General features: G+C 55.9%; 2 protein-coding genes across 2 annotated transcripts; one reads left to right on the plus strand and one right to left on the minus strand.

Annotated features, from left to right (window-relative positions):
* Window positions 1-212: 212 nt before the first annotated feature.
* Window positions 213-2,773, plus strand: PNKD (PNKD metallo-beta-lactamase domain containing). Its single transcript, XM_047721033.1, has 3 exons — window positions 213-354; window positions 1,084-1,252; window positions 2,379-2,773. The coding sequence occupies exons 1-3, from the start codon at window positions 288-290 to the stop codon at window positions 2,569-2,571; spliced, it is 429 nt and encodes a 142-aa protein (XP_047576989.1). The 5' UTR covers window positions 213-287; the 3' UTR covers window positions 2,572-2,773.
* A 731-nt stretch (window positions 2,774-3,504) lies between these two features.
* TMBIM1 (transmembrane BAX inhibitor motif containing 1) lies at window positions 3,505-19,976 on the minus strand. Its single transcript, XM_047721032.1, has 12 exons — window positions 19,829-19,976; window positions 10,995-11,236; window positions 9,450-9,550; window positions 8,592-8,656; window positions 8,362-8,415; window positions 7,797-7,847; window positions 7,268-7,307; window positions 6,996-7,033; window positions 6,723-6,810; window positions 6,300-6,395; window positions 5,249-5,302; window positions 3,505-4,844 (listed from the first exon to the last, which is right to left on the minus strand). The coding sequence occupies exons 2-12, from the start codon at window positions 11,194-11,196 to the stop codon at window positions 4,698-4,700; spliced, it is 936 nt and encodes a 311-aa protein (XP_047576988.1). The 5' UTR covers window positions 11,197-11,236; window positions 19,829-19,976; the 3' UTR covers window positions 3,505-4,697.
* Window positions 19,977-21,334: the final 1,358 nt, after the last annotated feature.

Genomic DNA, 21,334 nt, shown 5'->3' on the forward strand with positions numbered 1-21,334 from the left:
TAACTGCCCAATCCACCAATCAGAGGCCAGAGTTGGGAGAAGGGGCCGGGGCGTGGCGGGGAGAACCCAAACTCCGCCCGGCCTGACTCCGCCTCCAACAGGAGAGAAACAAGCGAGCGTGCGCGCCTCCGGGGTCTCCTGGGAAGAGTAGTTCTCCCAGGTCCCCTCGCAGGCTTCTGGGAGTTGTAGTTTCTGGTCTGTAGGCAGGGCGGAAGGAGCGGGGGAGGCCCTTTACGCAAACTACAATTCCCGGCGGGGAGCGCGGTGAAAGGGGGTGGGATCTGAACATGGCGGCGGTGGTAGCTGCTACGGCGCTGAAGGGCCGGGGGGCGAGAAATGCCCGCGTCCTCCGGGGTAAGGAGAGGGACCCCGGGGAGGGCAGGACGGCAGGGGATCCCCTTTTTTTATACATCCCGACCAGCGATAGCAGGAGATCATGGCTGTCGATTCCTCCCCGCACCCCACTCTGCAGGATCATAAAGAGTCTGGGGGCTAAAAGATGCTCTCTGGAGGTCACACAGTCCATCCCCCTGCCCTCAAGTTACGCGACACCTCTGGGGTCATGCTGCGAGAAGGAGCTCTGGGGAAGCCTTTTAGACTCCCGCGCTCCAGGTGTTTCACACTCACCGCAGTGCAGAGGAAAGAGCCCTGGGCTTCTGGAGGCTTGGGTTCTAGCCCCGGATAATTAGCAGTTTGACCTTGGGCGAAGCAGTTCGTCTCTCGGGGCTTTAGTTTCTTCTTGTCTAAAATAAGGGGAGAGAGTAAGCTCCCAGTGCTAACATCCTGCAGTTTGAAAACCTTTCCTCGGATTTCCTTCATACGACTTATGTGAGCCCCACTGCAGTCCTTCACATCCTGTCGTCCGAGCAGATGAAGAACAACGAAGCTCGCTCTCCTGGCACCAGGGTGATGAGCCCGCAGTGACGTGGAAGTGGCTTCCAGAGGTGCCACCTCGATGGCAATTTTCCCATTTCCCTTTGGATTCTCCCTGGCACTTGTTACTTCAAACTGCTGTCACTCCCCTTCCTCCCCTGGGCTTTCTTCTCATCCTCTCTTACTGACCCTCCTTCTTTCCGACCACAGGAATTCTCTCAGGAGCCACAGCTAACAAGGCCTCCCAGAACAGGACCCGGGCACTACAAAGCCACAGCTCCCCAGAGTGCAAGGAGGAGCCGGAGTCCCTTTCCCCGGAGCTGGAATACATTCCCAGAAAGAGGGGCAAGAACCCCATGAAAGCTGTGGGACTCGCCTGGTGAGTTTTAACTAAAACTCTTTGCCCACCAATGGGGAGTGGCACAGGGGAGGGCGGGACCCAGAAACTTCTCCAAGTTTCACGTGGTGAGTTGAATCGAGGTTGTGGGGACAGAACTGCTTGGTTTGAGGACTGGAATCGCAGAGCAGTGGCGGAGGGGAGGTGGGAAAGTATGTGGAATTGGAGGCACAGTGGGTTTTCTGTGTAGTAAGCTGAGCTGATCTCATTTGAATTTGGGTCCCTGGCCGCCTTCTCTCTTTTGGGAGCTTGGGCTGAAAGCCCATTGAGGTCTTTCATTGAAATCATTGAGATCATGTGAGGTTATGTTAGTTGTATAAGTAGCATCTAGGTGTTCAGTATATCGTTATTTGGATCTGACTCTGGACCTTAATGTGTATTGTTGATTGTAATATTAAAGGAAAGAAGGGGAAAATTAACACTTTTTTCTGCACCTGAGGTGTGCCAGTACTTTACAATGGAATGTTTTAGTTTTTTCTGAGATAAACGTCACATCCCCTAAATCCAAAAGACAAAACATTTTTTAATAAAAATTCCATCCCATTTCACAGAGGAGGGAACGAAGATTCAGAGGTGGGATTCCCACCAGGTCTCGTGACTCCATGCGCTCTACCCCACACCACAGTGCCAAGCAGGTAGCAGTGGTTACTCAGATGTAGAAGGGGGTCTGGGAAGGGATGTGTGTGGAGCGGTTACAGCAGAGAGAACCTTTGCCAGCGCTTGGGAGAAGGAAGGAGGATGGGCCGTCTGGAGAAGCTTGCATGGTCGGTATGGCAGGATCGCAGGGCTCACGTCGAGGGGCATGAAACTGTAGGGGACAGGAGTGAAAAGGTGGGCAGAGGACCGACCATACTGGGCCTTTTGTGCTGTGCCTAAGAGTTTGGATTTGGCTGGGAAGTGACGGAGAGCTGTTAGGGAGTTTAAAGCAGTGCGGTAGCCAGGATCTGATTTGCTTAGGGCCCTCCAGCAGCCAGTTGGAGGAGGCTGCCCAGAAACGAGAGGTATTGCAGTCTTCCTGCGACCGATGAAGCTGGAATGAGATTCCCCCAGCTCCTCTGGTTCAGGCTTGGCCCCTCCCCAAACCCCGTGCACATCTCCCCACCCCTAGGGCCATCGGCTTCCCCTGTGGTATCCTCCTCTTCATCCTCACCAAGCGGGAAGTGGACAAGGACCGTTTGAAGCAGATGAAGGCTCGGCAGAACATGCGGGCATCCAACACGGGCGAGTATGAGAGCCAGAGGTTCAGGGCCTCCTCCCAACACGCCCTGTCTCCTGAAGCTGGGTCAGGGGTGCAAGCCTGAGGAATACTGCAGCCCTCCCCTAGACTCTATTGACTGTGGCCTTCAAGACTGTGAAGTCCTTTGGGTTTGGCCAGGATTCCAGCCCTTGCCCGTGAGGGCCGCCAGAGGGCGCATGAAGCTCAGGCCGCTGCCAGCACCTGCCCGTTCTCCCCAGAAGCCAGCCAAAGGCAAATAAAGTCAGAGTGTTTTGAGCGCCAAGGAACCAGGAGTGGGCTTGTGAATTCCTTGGGACGGGAGGGGCCGAGGGAGGGGTTGGTTACTTACTTGTGCTCCCTCTCACAGAAGCCCTCAGTGTTCCTGGCTGGCTGGTTGGGGAGACCACAGAGACTTAAATACAACAAGCCTAGGCTCGGGCTCAGGGGACCAAGCCTTCAGAGCTGCTGGCCAGAAGGGTGGGGCCCCCTGAGCCTCTAACAAAAAATAAAGAGAATTCAAAAAGGGCATTCCGAGTGGGGGCGGGCAGGGTGGGAGTAACTCCTCCTCTTGGTCCGGTCCAAGTGACTGGGCCCTCTGGGCCTCAGTTTCCTTGTTTGTAACAGGGATTGGGCTAGTGATGTCTAAGACATGGGTTCTAAACTTGAACCTGTGGTTGATCTCCCCCCATCCCCACCTGTGAAATTGTGCGTACACATACAGCATTGTGGGGAGGAGACTTCATAGCTCTTGTGTGCTTTTGTAAAGGGTCCACGATGCAGAAAAGGTCATGTGCCACTGCTCCGACAGGTCCCTGCCAGACCCGGTATTTCAAGGTTGAACCTTTACCAGTCTTTTGCATCCACCACCAAGAAGCAGTGGGGCAAAATGTATTTGGTTATCTTAGCAAAGGCAGAAGACGCCGAGCCAGAATGCAGAAGTCGGAAGTGGGTGCTTTGGGCAGAGCCAAACCAGCACTCCCAGAGCTCCCACCTTAAAGAAATCAGATCCAAATAGGGGTTTAACTTCTAAACATAAAACTTTATTAAATTTCTAGTTACGTCCTTTTGCATGATATATTTAGGACCAAGTAGTTAAGAGAAGTCCTACTTCAGGCTGATACTCTCAGGCTCATTTGGTTTCCACCCCCCATCAACAGAGTGACTCTTGTCCCCCTTCCCCATTTCAGCTTGAGGCACTTGATGTCATGAAGAAAGTGGCAGCTGGCTGGGAGATAAGGCTCAAGTCTAAAATCCCCCAACACAAACTGAGGGGAAGTCTCCTTTCGCTCAGGATCCTCCCCAGGTTAGCATAAGGAAAGAACACAGACATTACCAGGGACACCACAGGAGGCTTTCATTTCCCTCAGACCAGGTGGAAGACACAGAGCGTTTCCCCTGCCCCCACCCTGGCCTCTCTTCCTCCTCGTTACTTCCTGGCCACACTTACAGTCCTACAAACCACCCCATCGCCTGACTTTTGCTCCTCGCTTTCTGCTCTGAGCAGCTTAGGCACAGGAAGCCAGAGGTCTCTCTGACCAGAGATCTCAGAAGCACCCATGGAGGCCCCAGGCGGCTGCGAACAGGCCTGTCCTCTTCCTGCCCCGCTCCAAATAAACAGTATATACGCATATGCCATTGAAAGAAGAGGGACTGAAGCGGGGGAAGACCATGGGCACAGATTTCTTCTACTTTCACGAGCTCAAAGGCACCAAGGGTTGTCAGAGGAGTACTGGATAATGGCCTAGCAGCCCAGGAGGCTGGGGACAAAGTTCTCTGGCTTTCTGGGGCATTGAGGAAGGAAATAGCTCTAGTTACAGACCCTGGAAGCCTATGGCAGAGGTGGGAGGGTACACCTCATCACCTTGAAGTCACCTCTACTGCTTGTATTCCTTTTTGGCTAGAGAATAGGCTCTCTATTGAGAGCTGTTGAGAAGAGTTTGGTGCCGTGTAGCAGGTGGAGGAAGAAGGCACATCTGCCTCGTGCTGTCTGGGTCTGCCAAAGGCAAGTTAGTCCCCAGTTCCTCCAGCCCACCAGGTACCTGTGCGTCCCCCGCCAGAGAGGCCACCCATCCCAGGACAGAAAAGAAACTGGGCATGTTACTGGAGGGAAAGGAAAGGGACGGATGTGAGGTCCAGACTCCAGTCAGAGCCTCCCAGCCCTCGAGGGAAGGGAGAGCCCACGGAGGGGCGAGGGGCGGAATGCGATGCTCCTTAATTGCGATCACCAAGCAGCTGCAGCACAAAGGTGAAAATGTAAATGATGTCGGTGTAGATCTGCAGAGCGCCAGTGATGTAGTCCTCGGGGCTGATGGTGTGCTTCCGGTTCCCCAGGACCAGCTGCGTGTCATAAGCCAGGAACTGTAGGAACAGGGAAGGCACACGTGAGGACCCCGGGGCTCAGTGGCCAGAGGTCCTTTCTGGTTCTCGGTCAGCTGTTCCCAACAGATCTGTCCTGGGAGCCTCAGTGCTGCTTAGAAACAGCACAGCACATGGTGTCTACTCACAAGGGGCCCACCATCTAGAAAGGGGAAGAGACTCACCCTCATCTGTGATATGGCTCCCTGGGTGTGCTCCCTAGCTGGTAGTGAACAAGAGGGGGCAAGAATGCCCAGAAAAGCAGTCCCCTCTTGACAGTGAAGAGAGAGATGGGTAGCTGTGGCCCGCCCCTGCCTCCAATGCAGCCTAAAATCATGCTCTATCCTGGTCACTCCCTGCCCAAGCCCCTCAGCTCCCCTCCCGAGAGGGAACAGGTCCTTACTCACCAATGTGAAGCAGATGGCCCCCAGAGCGGCATAGACCATGTGGAGCCAGTAAATCTGGGGAGATGGGGCAGGGATGGTGTTAGAGATCTTAGCAAAGCACGGGCCCAGGCAGTTCCTCAGAACCGGCTTCTCCCCCACCCCTGACTTCTGGCACTTGAGTCAGGAGACCCAGGAAGGTAGCTACATGAAAGGACCAGTTCTGCCTTCTAGATCGAGGAAGAAATTGGAAGGAGTGACACATTTGGGGTGCCTGGCTGGCTCAGTCAGTGGAGCATGCAACTCTTGATCTCGGGGTTGTGAGTTCAAGCCCCACATAGAGTGTAGAGATTACTTTAAAAAAAAAAGAATAGTAACAAATTTGGACAGAGAAAACAGAGTCCATCCTTCAGTGCTCATATGACACCAATCTCCAAAGTTAGGGTACAGAAGTATCCCCTGTACTTCTGGAAAAAAGCAGGTGGTTGTGTTATCACTCTGGGAGGGGCAGAGCCAGGCAGGCACTGGTTGAAGAGCCCTGTCACCTCTCCCCCAGTCCTAGTCCACACTTAATCGTGGTTCTTGCAGCCAGCCTGGGAAGGAGGCCCCCAGGAACACTAAGGACTGCCAGAATCCTGGAGCCCTCCACCTGCCTGTTCACAGAAGGCCAGGGCCGGCCATGGTCTGGTAGGCAGGTGCCCTCCCAGCACTGTGCTCCCCTCCTTTGCAGGTCGCTTCCATCCAAGCCCATCTTCTTAGTCCTGGGCACCTCTCCCATCTCCCTTCTAGAACCTAACCTCAGCTGTCAGGCACATCTCACCCACTACTTCCCATGGGAATTCTGCTATGCTGACCAGGGCTTCGGGTTCTAAGTCTCCCAGGGCCTTCTAACTCCACATAGAGATTACCCTAACCCAAAGGATGGTGCTCTGGTGTTGGTCCCTTTGCTAGCCAGTGGAGGGCTTCCAGAAGTCAGAGCCTGCCCAGAGGCCTGGGTGGGGCCCACTCCAACACTTTATATGGAAAGTCTCCTCAGAGCTAGATTCACTGAGCCCAGCTCTCCTAGAACACTCACATATTTGAAGGACAGCACAATGGCAGTAACAATCCCAGTCACCATCATCACAATTCCCAGGACACAGAAGAGGCCTGTGCACGAGGTGAAGTCCACCTGCCGAGAAGGGAGAAGGAGGCACCCATCAGATGAGTGTCACAACCAGCAGCCCAGCCAGACTGCCCCAGCTCCCCAACTACGAAATCCCAGTGCTGCCTCCTAGAAGGCACGGTAGTAGCCATGACATTCTAAGAACCGATGCAAGGAAGAGTTATGCAGGTACAGATAGGAGGGGAAGGGGATCAGGGTCTCTGAGGGAAATCCCTGGTGTAGAGCGGTCTGGGCCATGGCAGGCCTGCTGCAGGGCCAAGCCTGGAGGGCCAGTTTATATAAATAAAGGGGGCGTGGGGTGGCCAGGGAAGCCCCCCACCCCCATACCCTCACCTTGGTCTGAAAGCAGAAGATGGTGACTGAAATGGACACCACAGCAGTGATGATCATTGCAATGATGACGGCCTTGGTTTCATACACGCTGCGGGGGGAAAAGGGAGTGTGGAGAGGCCAGAGGCATAAGTCATGCAGGAATGACTTCAAAACTCTCACTTCTAGAGGGATCCTGCCCAGCATCCCCCCCTCCACGCAGATGACTACCAGCCCAGGGATGCCCCACTCCCCCATAATACTCCGCAAAAATGTGGTGATTTGTCCCAAGTATACCTGGAAATGGTGCCCGTCATGAAGCCCATGGCAAGAGTCTGAGGGGAGGACAAAGACGAGAGTGGAACATGTAAGAAAGGCAGGCCCCTGGAGGCACGGCCATGGCAGACTGTCAGAGCTGGGGCCATGTGTGACTGAGTCCCAGGCAGCCAAGGGGAGACCGAGGTCGTGGGTCAGGTTAGGGTCGGGGGAGAGCACCAGGGACATCTTCCATGGTCATGTCTCCAGCCCTTCCCTGGGACCCACCCTCCCTCACGCCCTTCGTGACTTACAAAGATGGTCAGCAGGATGATGTTCCATGGGAAACGGCGTCTGAAGGGAAAGAGATGTGATTAAGTGACTTGGGGACCACCAGGTGTCAGAGGCTCCTTGAGCAGAAGGTAGTTCTTGGCTCAGTTGCTTGGAGAATGAGGCCTCGACCTGGGGGAGGGAGGCTGGCCTGGCCTTTGGTACCCACGCAGGTGTTCTATGCAGGGACAACATGGGCCAGTGGGACAGACCCGGGTCTGTCTGCAGCTCATACACTGCCTACCGGTGTAACTGTGAGGAAGTTACTCGGCCTCTATGAGCATTGGGTTCTTCCTACTTGTGAAATGGTTAAAGTGTTACCTACCGTGCAGAGGTACCGTAAAAGCCACAGCCACACGACAGACTCAATCCCACACAGGCAAGGGACTTTGAACACAGCTGTACCTCAGCTGTGCCCATCACCACTCAGCTGCTGTCGGCATCCCCATTCTCCCCCAAACATCTGTCCCCCTGCCCCCCACCGTCCCTTCTCATCATCTGTCTGGGACTCACCTGGGTCCCTGGCAGCAGGCGAGGGTCAGATAGGTGGCCAGGAAGACAGCACTGGCAAGAAAGAGATGAGGAAGTCGTCTCCAGGCCCGTCCACCCCCCAGTCCCCTCCGGGCCCCGCCTGGCAGCACTTAGCAGGCCAGCAGACTGGGGGCTCTCGGAAGCTGGGCGTCCACAGAACCATCTGGAAGTCTGAGGGGAGGCTACCCAGGACAGGATTACCGCAGCCAAGGCCCTGGAGATCTCTGAGATGCGGGGTTTAGGCAGGAAGGAGGCTGAAGGAGACTGTAGCAGAGAAGCTAAGAGAACTTGGGGACCATCTGGCAGTCTGCCCGTTGCCACCAGTCCCCCACCCCTGCTCTCAGGAGCTCTGTGGTGCTGTCAGTCCTCACTGGGTCGCTCCCACACACCCACACTTCCCAGCACAGCTGGTAGCTTGAAGGGCCCCTCTCAGAACGGATATTGATCCCTGCCCTGAGAGAAGCTGGTCCGAGGTCCCCCCTCATCTCCATGCCCAGCCCCCCGCCCCCAACACGGGCACACACAGCAGAGGGGAGCAGAGACTCACTAGGACAGGTAGTAGACAAACAGGTTTCTCCTCACAAAATCACCAACCGGCTTCCTGTGGAGCAGGGGAGGAGGGGAGAGGAGTCACACAAGGCTTGGCTACCTCCTTGCCCAGGCCCTCCCAGCCACCGCATACAAACTCCCCCTCGGGTCCATCTGAGCACAGGGTCCCCTCCAACCCACACTCCCCGCAGGGGACCCAGTAGAACTGGACAGAGTCCTCAGACTCACACGAAGGTGAAGATAGCGATGATGGCCACCGTGATAAGCAACTGGATGGAGATGATGGAGTAAACCTGGAACGCAAGCCAGGGTGGGGGGGCAGCAGGTGTCACACCATCCCCCCAGGAAGCAGCCAGCCATCCCCTAGGAGCCCCAAAGACCGGCTCTGATGGTGGGGAAGGGGCTCTTTCTTAATTTTGAAGGATCTAGTCTTACTTCGCTTCCACCTGAGGGCCCTCCCCTGCTGCTGCCTGTCCTGAAGGCCACCCCAGAGTAAGGAGTCTGGCTCAGAGGCTACCCACACTCCCAACACTGACCCCCACCTCCAGCTGCTCCTTACGATCCCCTCACCTCTGCCCCCACCCCCACCTGCACATGTCCCATGGCTAGCCTGGCTTCCCTGCTTCCCACCCTGCACCCCCCCATTACCAGGCTGGCTCCTCCCAGCTCACACAACACTCCTGTGCCCGCTCCTTTGCCCACCTAGAGTAGCGCATGCGCACAGGGGGGCTGGGGAAGAGGAGGGGCATAAACAAGTGTGACTGTTCTGGCTGCGAGCGGCTGCCAGTCTCACAGGAGAAAGAAGTTTGGGGAGGGCAGGACACTTCGGCAGAGCCCACCTAGGTTTTCCCAGATTGAATCTGTCCCTGGCCACAAGGTCAAGGAAGAGAGGAGTGAGAGGCAGGGAACATGGGTCAGAGGAGATGCCCCCCACCGCCATGGCAGGGCAAAACTAGAAAGACATTGGAAGGCAGCGGCATATCTCCATTGGAATGAGTGCCCGGGGTTCACGGTGCCTGGCCACCTGCACCCCATTCCCCCGGCCTAAGGGGCCCAGGGACAGTGGCCTCCCAGCCCATGTCTCACCTTTCGGATGAAGGTGTGTCGGACTTTCCTGTCATCCCACTCTCCGGGCCCGAAGCTTTCACTCACTGCTCGCTCCTCCCCATCATAGCCCTGGCCTGGGCCTGAGGGGACAGATCACATGTGACCAACAGGGGAGTGGAACAAGTGGCTTCAATCCCGAAGCCCGCATGACATTATGTCAGAGTCTCTAGTATCTCCAGCCAAAAGACAGGTGCCATATACTCAGGAGCTCCTGACTCCAGCCAGGTTTTCTAGACGCCCTCAAGGTGACCCAGTGCTGGCCTGGACACCACACAGAGCCATGTGTCCCTGCCACGAGGGGCCTGAGGTATGAGCCCATCTGTCAGTGCACACTCATTTGTTTTTTTTTAAGATTTTATTTATTTATTTGACAGAGAGAGAGATCACAAGCAGGCAGAGAGAGAGAGGGGGAAGCAGGTTCCCCACTGAGCAGAGAGCCCCATGCAGGGCTCGATCCCAGGATCCTGAGATCATGACCCAAGCTGAAGGCAGAGGCTTAACCCTCTGAGTCACCTAGGCGCCCCAGTGCGCACTCATTGAGGGCTCCCTGCGTGAGGGTGTCTGGCCCACACCTGGGTGCTCTGGGGTGTGAACACCCATGGTCCCTGTCATCTGGGGGTCACGACCTAGTGGGGAAGCCAGCAGGGGCAGGCTCAGAGCCTCAGTGACAGGAGCTGGCAGCAGCAGGGCAGGAATGAAGAGAGGAAAGGCAGGTAGACAAACGGACTATACGTGTGGAGGATGGGGAACAGAGCGGGGGTCGTGTTCTCCATCTGGCAAACATGAGCATTCAGGGATGCTAGGGGTCTGCATGCCCAGGACAGGGCGTGACCATGAATGTGACTGGAGTGCGAACATCCCCGCCGGAACACGTATGAACAAGTGCAGGCGGCTGAGGGCTGGCCGTGGCCTGGCATTCCAGAGGCTGCGGGGCTCAAAATGTTCCTTCAGTGCTTCCTTGAGAACCGCTTTCAAAATCCTCACGTGAGCCATTCACCAAAAGTCGCCGCATCTAATCTCTCATTTTGGACCCAACAGAGCCATGACATATACCAAACATCCAAATGACTTCTAGACGTTTGCAAAACTCAGATGTTATCTTAACAGAGGAGGACCTGTTAGCACCAAGAATACTTAAAAAAAAAAAAAAAAAAAAAGTGCTTCCGGTTCCAAAGGCAATTCCTGAGGGAGGAGTCTGGGCGCAGAGGGGACAACTGTCTAATTAGGACACAGTAACTAGTTACTTCATCCTGCCACTTTCTCATGTGATGTGTAAGTTCTGGTGTGTGACTGTGGACTCAGTTTCCTTGCCGAATAAGGGGCTAGCAGGCATCTGGTGGGGGGGTGAGGTGCCGAGGGGGCGGGGGGGGGAGTTAACAAAGATGGGGAGACAGGAAGAGAGAACTAAAGAGGAAATGAAAAAAGGGATGAGACAGGAAGCTGAGAAGGAAGGAAAAGAGGTGTCTCGTGTGGGCCGAGTGCTGCCCCACCGTCCCCTCCCCCCAGCTCCCTTCAGGGACTCACCGTAGTGCATGGGCATCGGGTGGATAGGTGGCATCGGCTGCGGGTAGCCAGCGGGGTGACCGTAGCCAGGCTGGGGGTAGGCTGGGTAGGCAGGGTAGCCACCAGGCAGGACGGATGGCTGCCCGTAGCCCCCCTGGGGCGGAGAGCCAGGGTACAAGGGGTTGCGGTCCTCATATGGAGGGGGGGCGCTGGGGTTGGACATGGCTGCTTGCGGGCTGAGGGGAGACCCCAGCTGCTGGCACCTGAAATGGAGATGAGTAAAGCAATCAAGGGTGCCCACAGCCGGCACACGGGGCATCAGTCCAGGCTGTCCCTAAGGAGAGGGGACCCTCATATTCTCTCTCTTAATCATGATCCCCGTGTGTCACACTCTGCCCTCAGGCCATCCTCCCGATCCCCACAGTGCTGCTGGCCCCACCAGCTCAGCCCCAGCCCCTCTGCCTTCATGCCAGCTTTCTGGCCATGGCACTACTTCGGTTCAGTTTCAGGCCCCAGGAAAGCAGAAGGGGAGATTTGTGCTGGAGCCCAGAGCAGTCACTGGGCCCCGGTGGTGTGAGGGGCGGGGCAGGGCGGGAACTCCCTGTGCTCAGCTAAGCAAAGCTTCCAGGGACCAGCCAAGCCTCTGGGTGAGTCACAGGGCCAGCTGGGACCCATTGCAGGGGTCAGCCCAGCCTCCAGGGCAGCTGGCAGGAGCTTAGGGCCTGAAAGGCAGAGCTGGGGAGGAGCCAAGGCTCCAAGTGGAGGGGGAGGGGTGTGGACAACAAGTGAACCCCAGGGCTGAGCCACCAGGCACCAAGCCGGAGTGCAGCCAGCCCATGGCCAGTGGCTGAGTCAGGGGAGGCCAGTGGCTGAGTCAGGGGACGCTGGAGAGGTCTAGGTGAGTGGGTGCGCTGGGCTGGCCACTGGGAGCTGGGAAGCTGCAGGAAAGGGCAGGCCAGAGACAGGGCTTTCTGGTTCCTTTGGGTAATAGCTGAGGCACATCCGATAGGTCTATAGCAGCCTCTAGCTGTGTTGTGTGGGTAGTGGACAGTGTCTGCAGGCCCCGAACCCCCCTGGAGGGACAGACACATGTCTTGAACCCCAGGGCCTCTGGTATCCCCATGTTCCCCAGCAGGGGCTGTGGCTAGGGGGAAGGAGAGCGCCCTGAGGAGTCTGCCACCAGACCTGGCCCACACCTTCTCTGCAGCAGGAAGACTCCCATAGCCAGGGGAAGGCTGAAGAACGAGGAGGGGGAGCCCCCAAAACAGCTCAAAGCAACCTCCAGGTTGTATGGCCCCAAATGCTCAGTTTCAGATAAGGGAATCAAGGCGCCTAACAGTGAAGGGACGTATAACTAACTCCCAGGGTCACAGAACCAGCAGAGGCAGGCAGGCACGCACAACAGCACCGAGGCCTTCAGGGGCCTGGGTATGCATGATCTGTGTTACACTGCGTTCGCGGTGCCTCTTAGGCCAGATAAATGTCCTCCAGGCCTGGTGTTCCCTCTGAGGTGGCAAAGCTGGGACTGGAGAAAAGCTAAGGAGGAGGTCCCAGAAAGGCCCTACATCCTTGGTAATGAGCCTTGACAGTGCCACAGCCTCCTCCTACAGCATCTCCCCAGGGGCAGAACTTTAGGACCTCACAGGGAGGAAGCACCCCCGGATCCAGACAGGCAGACATCCCCAGAACTTCTGCTGGAAGTAAGAGAGAACTGGCTTCTCTTACTAGGGTACTCCACGGAGTCCAGAGATCCGAGAAAGGACTGTGTTGCCTCTTCTCTCTTAGAAGTGGGAGAGCTCAGAGAGGAGGTAGGGAGGGGCAGGGAGAAGGGATCAAGTAACAGGCCAGGCCTCTAAATGGGTTACTTTGAGGAAAGCTGTTCTCCATCCTCCCAAAGTAGACAGACCAGCACAACAAGAATGTGTCAGGTCAGAAATAAGAAAGACCTTTCTAGCAGTGAGGGTGTGACAGCGCGTCCACACCAGGCTTGTGGTGAAGGTCTACACAGTGGAAGAGAGTGACCTGACGAGATAAGGATTCAAAGAGAACAGGAAAAGGACCAAACACTGAGTGCTGCGAGTTTCAGAAACAGGGAAACGAACTGCTGTGGCAATATTCTGGTTTCCTGTAAGGGTAGGGAAATTAGCACAGGTAGTTGTAATATGTAAATTCTCACAGATTTTTCAAAAGGATGAGACACAAACTGGCTCTCATCCCAAGGCAAGAGGCTCCTACTCTCTATAGCCCCTTGCCTGCCCGTCTCCAGGAGCCCCTTCTAACTCCACCAAGAGAATGGCATCCTGTTTGTAGAGGTGTGAACAGGTCACCTTTGCAGTAGGGCTCTCTGTCTGTCATCATTACGGCCATCCTGGCCCCGGGTCCATGGGACACCCAGCCATCTGGGTGGTGGTACACAGGTGAACAGGCTGAACGTGACGCAAGAGACCCTGGCAGGAAAGGCTACATGGTTGGAAGCCCCAGTGAGGCTACCACAGGGATGTCACCGTGACCTGGCCCTGTCAGCTGCTCAGGGTCCACCTCTGTAAAATGACATGTCACAGGCCAGGTGATCTGTGAGCTCCTTTCCAGCTCCAGCAGACTGAATTCTCAGAGGCACCCAGCTTTGTGGAGCTTGCCCTTTGTCCAGCCAGCAGCTGGTCCTCCCTCCTTCCTCTAAGCCGAGCCAGGCCAACAGGTCCCTTCCCAGACCAAAGGGGCTGTGGCCTGGGTGCGGGGTGAATCACCAAGGGCAAGGTCAGCCTTGAAAGGTTCCCCCAGGAGACTCCAGCGGCCAGTTTCCACTCAGAAGGCTACTGACGCATAAGGACTCCCTTGCTCCTCCCTTGCCCCTCCCTCTGACTCTTCTGGTTTCAGAGGAATTCACCAGTAGACCAGCCTGCTGGGACACAGCAGGTCACAGTCCAGGTGTCCAAGGGCTCAGCCACCAGCCCACGCTTACGAGAGACTGGCACTGGACCACTTCACCTCACTATGCCTCGTTTTTTCCACCTGGAAAATGGGTTTAACAATATACTAGTACCCTCCACAGAACTGAACTACGCATGAAGCACTTAGAGGGGTACCTGACCCCCGATAAAAACAGTAAATGGTGGCTGTTTTTAGTTATTATTTTATTAATCCTCACAGTAGTCCAACAGGGTGGGTAATGTTATCCCATAGATGAAGAAAGGATTAAGTCACTGGCCCAAGGTTACTTAGCTAGGGTGCGATGAAGTCCACACCTGAGCTCAAGATGGACTCCTGAGGCCACACTCTAATCCCACAGCTGGACACCCTGTCCATCGAAGCCTCTCGTCACGTCTCATGGCTACCCATCTAAGACTCTAGCAATAACAGAAGGCTTACATGACAAGTAGACACCAAGCTGTTCAGCCCCCTCTAAAATCCAGCCCCCAATCCCAGTTCCCAAATAACCACCAGGAGGTGAGAAGGGTGGTCAGAGATGGAGTCTATACTGCCCGAGCTGAAAGCAAGTCCACTCATCTAAGACGAGCCAACCCCCTCGCTTTACCAACCACACAGGAAGGTAGAGTGACCCGTCCATGGTCACAGCGCTGGGCCCGGGGCTGGGACCACATCCCAGCTCTCTGAGTCCTGGGCATGGGAGAGGGAGACAGTGTTCAGGCAAGTCAGGGGAGTGGCTAAGTTCAGCCTCACTCACCTCTGAGCAGGGCCGGGGTAGGGGGTGGGGGACCGCTGACTGCTACCCAGCCTACCTGAGGGGCCTGGCCACTTCCATGGCCTTAAGGCCTCTGCTAAGGATGAGGCTTGAGGCTGGCCTCTGCCTAGGTAGTAGGGACAGGGGGAAGTAGTTGGTGTTTGCTTTTGTAGCTATGACTAAGGGCAGGAACTGGAGAACGTGGAGTCGAAAGGGAATGAGGGGAAAGGGAAGGGAGACAATCCAGAGACCAGAAACCAGGAATCGGGTCATTTGGGTTCCGCCAGGAGCTAGTGGAGGAGCTCACGGTCTTCAGGGGCTAAAAGGCACCTTTAAGGCTCCCCACTGGAAGCCTGACTTGTCCTAAAACACAGCAGGTACTCAGCTTCTCCTGAACACACTCCAGTAACTGGGAGCCAGGCTGTTCCCTTACCGGCAGCCTGAATCATTAGAACTTTCTTCCTCACCTTGCCTGTTATCACGACATTCTAACTCTGCCCCATCCCTGCCATGTTACAGAGCTAAGTTTGCTCCTCCATCCTCAAGACCCCAATGCCCCCGCAGGAAGGTGCCAGAAGCTCTCCTTTCTCCTCCAGACACAGCCATCCTGGCAGCAGAAGCGGGTGGGCTCCGATGCAGGACTCGCTGGCTGTCAGGGATTTCGGATAAAGCCGTGGGGTGGAACAGCCCCTTCCCCTGGAGCCAGCTCCGTGTGGCCACCACAGCCCAGCCAGCTGAGGGCCAGGCTCAGGCTCCCCTGGGGGCCCCTGAAGGGTTAAAGCTCTGGAATCTGCACAGAAGGATTGAACCAAGAGGGTGTGTGTGTGTGTGCGCGCACGCGCAGAAAGGAGCAGCTGACTGGTCCAGGCAGCCTGCCCTCCTCTCTGCCAGGACCGGATGCCCAGAGTCAGAATGGAAAGAATAGCTCAGGGTGTGCATCTCAGGAAACCCCACCCAGCAGACGTAGGAGCACAGTCCTTCCCTCCTGTTTCCTTTACCTACCCCAACACCCCCAGCTCTCCCCCAGCCCAGGAACCGGCCCCCCACTCCCCCGCCCCGGTCCCAGCACAGAGCCTCCAGGGCAGAGAAGTAAAAAGATACACCCAGAGGTGTCTGGGCAAGTCACCAGGCCGCCTGCATGCGGACCAGGAGGCCCAGAATCAACTTATCCTTCTGTCTGCTTGGCTTCTGGGAATAACAGCATAACGCGGAATGGATCTAAAAAGAGCTAGAGTGCCTTTAGAAATCATCTGGTTGACTGACACACCAGGAAACCCCAATACCAAGAAAGTTCCTGCCCAGCGCACAAAAGGCCCTGTGGGTCACCGGTTTGGAACTTCCATTCCCAGCCCTGCCCACTGTCTGAGAACCCAGGAACAGATGTAAGCACACACACAGCTGAGGCGGAGCCAGGACAGGCCACCCTCCTCCCGTTCCACCCCCCTCCTCTGTGCCCCCACCCTGCTCAGAAACAGATAAGACTGCCAACCCTCGACTTCCCTCCCGGCCCCTGGGTCTCAAGCCCAGGGCAGCCTCTCCCGATCGAGCTGAGAGGGGTGGGGTGGGGAAGACGCCCTGGAGAGCAAAGGAGGACCCATGTCCCACAGCTCTGTCACCCTTCTTCTGGGGGGGGGGGGGGGGAATATAAGCGTGTCACCAGTGTGGGTAAGCTCAGTGACTCCAACCACGTCACTGGTCCCAAAGGCCTGAAAGTGCAGATAAGGAAGGAGGATTCAGAAACACTGCGCCTAGCCACCTCCTCCCTTGCCTTTCATCTCCTGCTTTTCCTTGCTGTTTGAGATTAGGAGGGAGGAGAGGCAGATGTAATTAGCAACCCATGGTGGAGAGGGGACTAAGCCTTCCCTCAGCGGGCAGGGCGGGCAGGAAGGAAGAGAGCAGCTTAGAGCAGTGAGTACTGGGTACCCGTCACTGGCTCCTAAGGCAGGTCTGAGCCTGACAACAGCCCTCTGAGGGGTGTTCTTACCCCCACTCTCCAGAGGAGAAAACTGAAATTCAGAGGAAAACAGATCTAGGGGCCTATAGCAGGCAAACATCAGAGATGTACTGGAACCCAGGCTAGACATCCGATTTTAGAGTCCAGGCCCTTTGCTTTTACACCTGCTTGGAACACAAGCCCCTCAGGCACCCCTAGCCACCTTCGTGCACAGACCCGCACCCAGGATGGGCTGGTGTAGTGAGGACCTTTCCCTTGGAGAGAGTCAGTCAACGCCAGAGCGTGGGTTAGAAGGCAGGCAGCAGAGTTCTTGTCTGGCTCCTAACACCTCTGTGAGTCCGGGTGGGCCACTCCCCATCCCTGGGCTCTCTCTTCCCCACCATAAAACAGGTACACTGAGCCAAAAGATCAAGTCTATTCCAACTCCAACAGCCTCTGCTTCTGAAGGAGCAGCCCGACAGAGCACAGCGGGTCAGGGCAGACCGCCCTGCTTCGTAAAGAATCTATCTACACCTGGGCTTACTCCCCATCTAGAACGGCTACAGAGTGCTCGCTTCGGCAGCACATATACTAGAACGGCTACAGAGGCAGAGACACATGGCATGTTCCAGGGATGGGAGTGGCCCTAACAACCTCCCTCCCAAACTGTCCCCATATTGCCCTCTGGAACCTGCGGCCAGCATTTCCAGGGCGCTCACTTACCCCGCAGCCGGCAGAGAAACAGTCTAACAGTGTAGACAAGAAAGACGACCAGGCAGGAGGGAGATCAAGAGAACTGGGCTCCAGTTCTAACCCTGCCACCAGGCAAGTGACCTCCCTTGGCCTCCTTTCCCCACCCCCCAACACCAGCCCCCATGGGGCAGCGGGGAGGGACCAGTTACCCAGAACCCTGGAGCTGAGAGCTAAACTCATCCAACCAGGCATTTCCCGGACTGCTCTAAAGAACAGCACCCCGGAGATGTTACTGGATGAGCTCTGAAACAGAGGAGTCTGAAAAACAATCAGTGCCCCTTTCAGAAATTCCCAAGGCACAATGGCGTATCCAGCCTCTGCGCCGTCCTGCAGGGGCAAGAACTGGTCAGCTTTGTTGAACCCAGCTTCCCCCCAGACTTCCTCGAGCCTGAAACAGTTTTAATCAGGGCACACCTAATTAATATCCCGTGGGATCCCGACCAGTCCACCTTTGTTTTACAGAGACCCAACCCTGAGAATGATTCCTGTCCTAACCCCTCGTATCTTAAAGCCCCTGTCCTCCTAGCCAGCTCTCGGAGCAGTCATGTGAAGTACAAGCGTGCCCCCTCACTCTGCGTCAAGTGGATCCTTCGGGATCCTTCCTCTCCCCGCCACCACCCGCCCCACAAGACAGCTGCTGTCATCTCCACAGTGGCCTTAATGCCAAGGGCTGGGCGACATCTTCAACCAGCACAGAACTAGAAGACTGGCGTCCCCTAACATCACCCTTATGGAATGAGAAAAGTACCAATCATTAAATACAAATATTCATCCGTCCTCCTCCCTGACCAGTGTACTGAGGACTCTCGGCAGCCGGGTCTGTGGCCTGTGGACTTCCGAATATCTTTACTTCCAAACAACACCCAGGTTTTGGTCTAGAAGCCCAGACTCTTAGGGTTGGAGGATCCGGTCAAGGCCATCCCCTCCACGGCATTCCCAGCAGAATATTCAAGAAGGCCCACATCGGTGTTAACCATATTGTCAGCTGAGGCCTCCTTCCCAGAGAGCTGTCTGAGCATGCCCGCTCTGGCCCTCCCACTCCAGCCCCGTGAAGACACGAGCGTGTGTTTCTTCTCTGGGGTTTCTGCTCTTTCTGAAGGAGCCAGGGTGAGAAGTTTGGGAGGGTGGATGTGCTCTGAGGAGGACAGCTTCCAGCCGAGGCCCCCGAGGCCCCCGTACCCATGGGAGGTGTTGTAGCTGAAGCAGCTGTTACCCCAGCTCCTGATAATGACGCACTCCCCACACTTTCAGTGTACCCCATCATTACCTCTCTGACATGCCCATTTTTACAAGTGAGGCCCTGAGGTCATGGCACCAGAAGACCGAGGAAGTCAGTGCCCTCAACACTGTGTGGTCCCACCACTTGTTCTTAAGTTACAAACTGGCTCTCTGTTTGGGTCCCCAGCCTAGAGGGCCAGGAACAGCAACCAGGTGAAGAGAAAGTATGGCTGCCACTTTGCCCCAGACAAAGCAGACCCAAGGCAGCACCTGACTCCCGCTGCCACCACTGGCCAGGCCAAAGGCACCAGCTTTGAAACCAAAGCTCACCAGTGAGATGAATATTTCAGAGCTCCAGAGAACTGGACACCCGAGGGACCTGCCCTGACATCTGGCTCTGACCCTAGTTCCCAGGCCTTCCTCCACTTATCTCACATCCTAAATTGGCATCAGGTAGAACATCACCCCCCGGACACCACACCCAGGCCACAGTGGGGTGAGGGGGGATGGAAACACCCTCCCCCAAGGACAAGAGCTGACGCAGGACCCCCGGATCAGGGCCAAGCCTCCCAACAGCCTTCCCCGGCTTGCCCTCCCACCGCTCCTTGTCCGGCTCCACTTATTTTCCCCTTTCCCAGGTTCCTGTTGGGTTTTTATGCTGACCCAGAGAGGGCACGAGGCAGACAGCACTTCCTTGTTGCTTTCTCAACCCAGCCTAGGGACAGTGGCTGGAAGCAGGCGGGCCGAGGCAAAGTCACGGTAACAGGGGTGGCCACTTCTCCACGCTAAGGACATTGGGCCGCTGGCTGCTCCCACCCCAAAAGCCAGGCCCCCTCCCCCCATTCCCATACTCAATTCACCTGGCTGCGCCTAGGCTGGCACCAGCCTCCCGGCCGCTCCCCTCCCCCTCCCGCCGGCCCAGGGCCCTGACAGCCCTCCTCCCGCGCGCGGCAGGCCACTCTGGGGGCTCGTATGGTGGACACACCCTACGACACACGCGGCATTAGGAGGGAGAAGTGACACCCTCAGACCCTGGCCCGCTCGCCCGGGCCCACAACCCACTGCTCCGCTCCCAACGCGAAACAGGCGCCTCTCCGCCGCCCGGACGCCGCGGGAAAGCGAAACTCCAAGGGCGAGGGCCAAAGATTGTCATCCGGCGCCGCCTCCCCGGGCCGAGCACTCGGAGAAAGTTCGGGGCGTCATCCCAGCCCCCGGCCCGTCCCCACCGGCCTGCGGTCTCCCACTCCCGCCGGCCCCGGCCCCCTGACTTGCCTGGCCTCTCCGACGGTGCGCTCCCGGCCTCACTCCCGGCCTCCCTTCAGGGGCAGCTAGTACAGCACGGAGCGCGCGGGCCGGCCCTGGGCTGGGCGGGCCTGGGCTGGGCTGGGCTGGGGTTCCGCGCCCCGCCCCGTCGCGTCGGCCCCCCGTGGGGCGGGGCCTCGGGATGCCGCCAGGGGGCGCTGGGGGCCGCCCGGGGTCCCGCCCGCGTCTGGCGGCTCCGCGCACGCCTCCGGAGGCCCGGACGACCGTCTAGGGTTCTCGGATATAAAGGCAATACGTGATCTTTGATGGAAACTTAGAAAACACAAACATACAGGAGGAAAATCTATTCGCTACACGCCTCCCGACTTCCTGCGGAAAGCACGTGTTTTTTACTTGTCTTTCCAGAGTGGGGCGCATTGTATGATATTTTATCCATTGCTTTTATTTTACTTAACATTTTATCATGAACATTTTTCTTGTCACTAGATAATTCTTCAAAAGCGTCATTTTAATGCCGCTAAGTATTCTATCACATAGCTATGCTGATTTGTTAAATCAATTTCCTACCGGAAGACACTTAAATTGTTTCCCGTTTCTCATTATCAGACACAAATCTGTGCTGAACATCCTTGACAATTCTCTTCTTTTAAAACCGAACGCACTTCACAGGTTTAAAACGTCAAATGTCCAAACATAAAGATGGAACTTGGAATCTCTCTGTCCCTGGGAACTAGGACATTTCCTGCTTGAAGTTACTTCAACCTGGAAAGCAGGTGTTTTAGACTCAGAAATCCTGACTTGGGATGTAGGTTACTAGTATTCGTGGCCCTGTCATCTCAGCCCTCCCAACCCCTAATGCAAGGATGCCCTCTGAGTGCTATTTTGCAGACCAAGAAACGGGTTCTGGGAATTTTTGAAACATCGCCCGAGTGTGTATAGTTGCAAAGTCCATGTTTTTTTCCATGATGCCAAAGCTGCCGGTCGTTGAACAGCTTTATTTCAGGCGCTTATCTAGTGCTAATAGCCACAAATCAACACTACCGCTGGATGTCTTTCTCAGCCTCTAGGGCGCTAACTTCTTGAATGGCAGCAGTGGGACCCTTAGACTTGACAAAATGTAGCTAGAACCCCTCCTGATTCCAGAGCCATCTCTAAGCACTTATCCTTCCATGATTCTCTCTGGTGGCCAGTCTAGCTTTGTCACAGACCAAGACTTGGGAAGGATTTAACCTGGGAGCCCATGAGTGAAAGCAGTGTGCCTACGAGTAAACATAGTATGCAGGATTACCACTCAGATTGTATATTTCAAACCAATTAAAATAGAAATGTTTTTTCAAATTGCCTATTTGAAAGTTCCTATGTTTATTCATATAGATATAATTTAAGTCGGAGTTACTTAGGGGGACTGGTGGACATTTTGGCAGGCTAACCCCCCCTCCCCCAGCCACCCCAGCTCTCAATGTGAATTCAGATCTTAGAAGCCATAGACTTCATTTTAGGAAGTCCCCTCCCAAC

This window comes from Lutra lutra, chromosome 3 (genome assembly GCF_902655055.1).
Source record: "Lutra lutra chromosome 3, mLutLut1.2, whole genome shotgun sequence".
In the NCBI taxonomy this organism is placed as follows: Eukaryota; Metazoa; Chordata; class Mammalia; order Carnivora; family Mustelidae; genus Lutra; species Lutra lutra.

Coding starts and splice junctions, on each gene's coding strand:
- PNKD (XM_047721033.1), top strand. CDS start 288: ATGGCGGCGGTGGTAGCTGCTACGGCGCTGAAGGGCCGGGGGGCGAGA. Junction 355..1,083: donor AAATGCCCGCGTCCTCCGGG/GTAAGGAGAGGG, acceptor TTCCGACCACAG/GAATTCTCTCAGGAGCCACA. Junction 1,253..2,378: donor AAAGCTGTGGGACTCGCCTG/GTGAGTTTTAAC, acceptor CCCCACCCCTAG/GGCCATCGGCTTCCCCTGTG.
- TMBIM1 (XM_047721032.1), bottom strand. CDS start 11,196: ATGTCCAACCCCAGCGCCCCCCCTCCATATGAGGACCGCAACCCCTTG. Junction 7,848..8,361: donor TTTGTCTACTACCTGTCCTA/GTGAGTCTCTGC, acceptor CTTTCTTGCCAG/TGCTGTCTTCCTGGCCACCT. Junction 7,034..7,267: donor TCATCCTGCTGACCATCTTT/GTAAGTCACGAA, acceptor TCCTCCCCTCAG/ACTCTTGCCATGGGCTTCAT.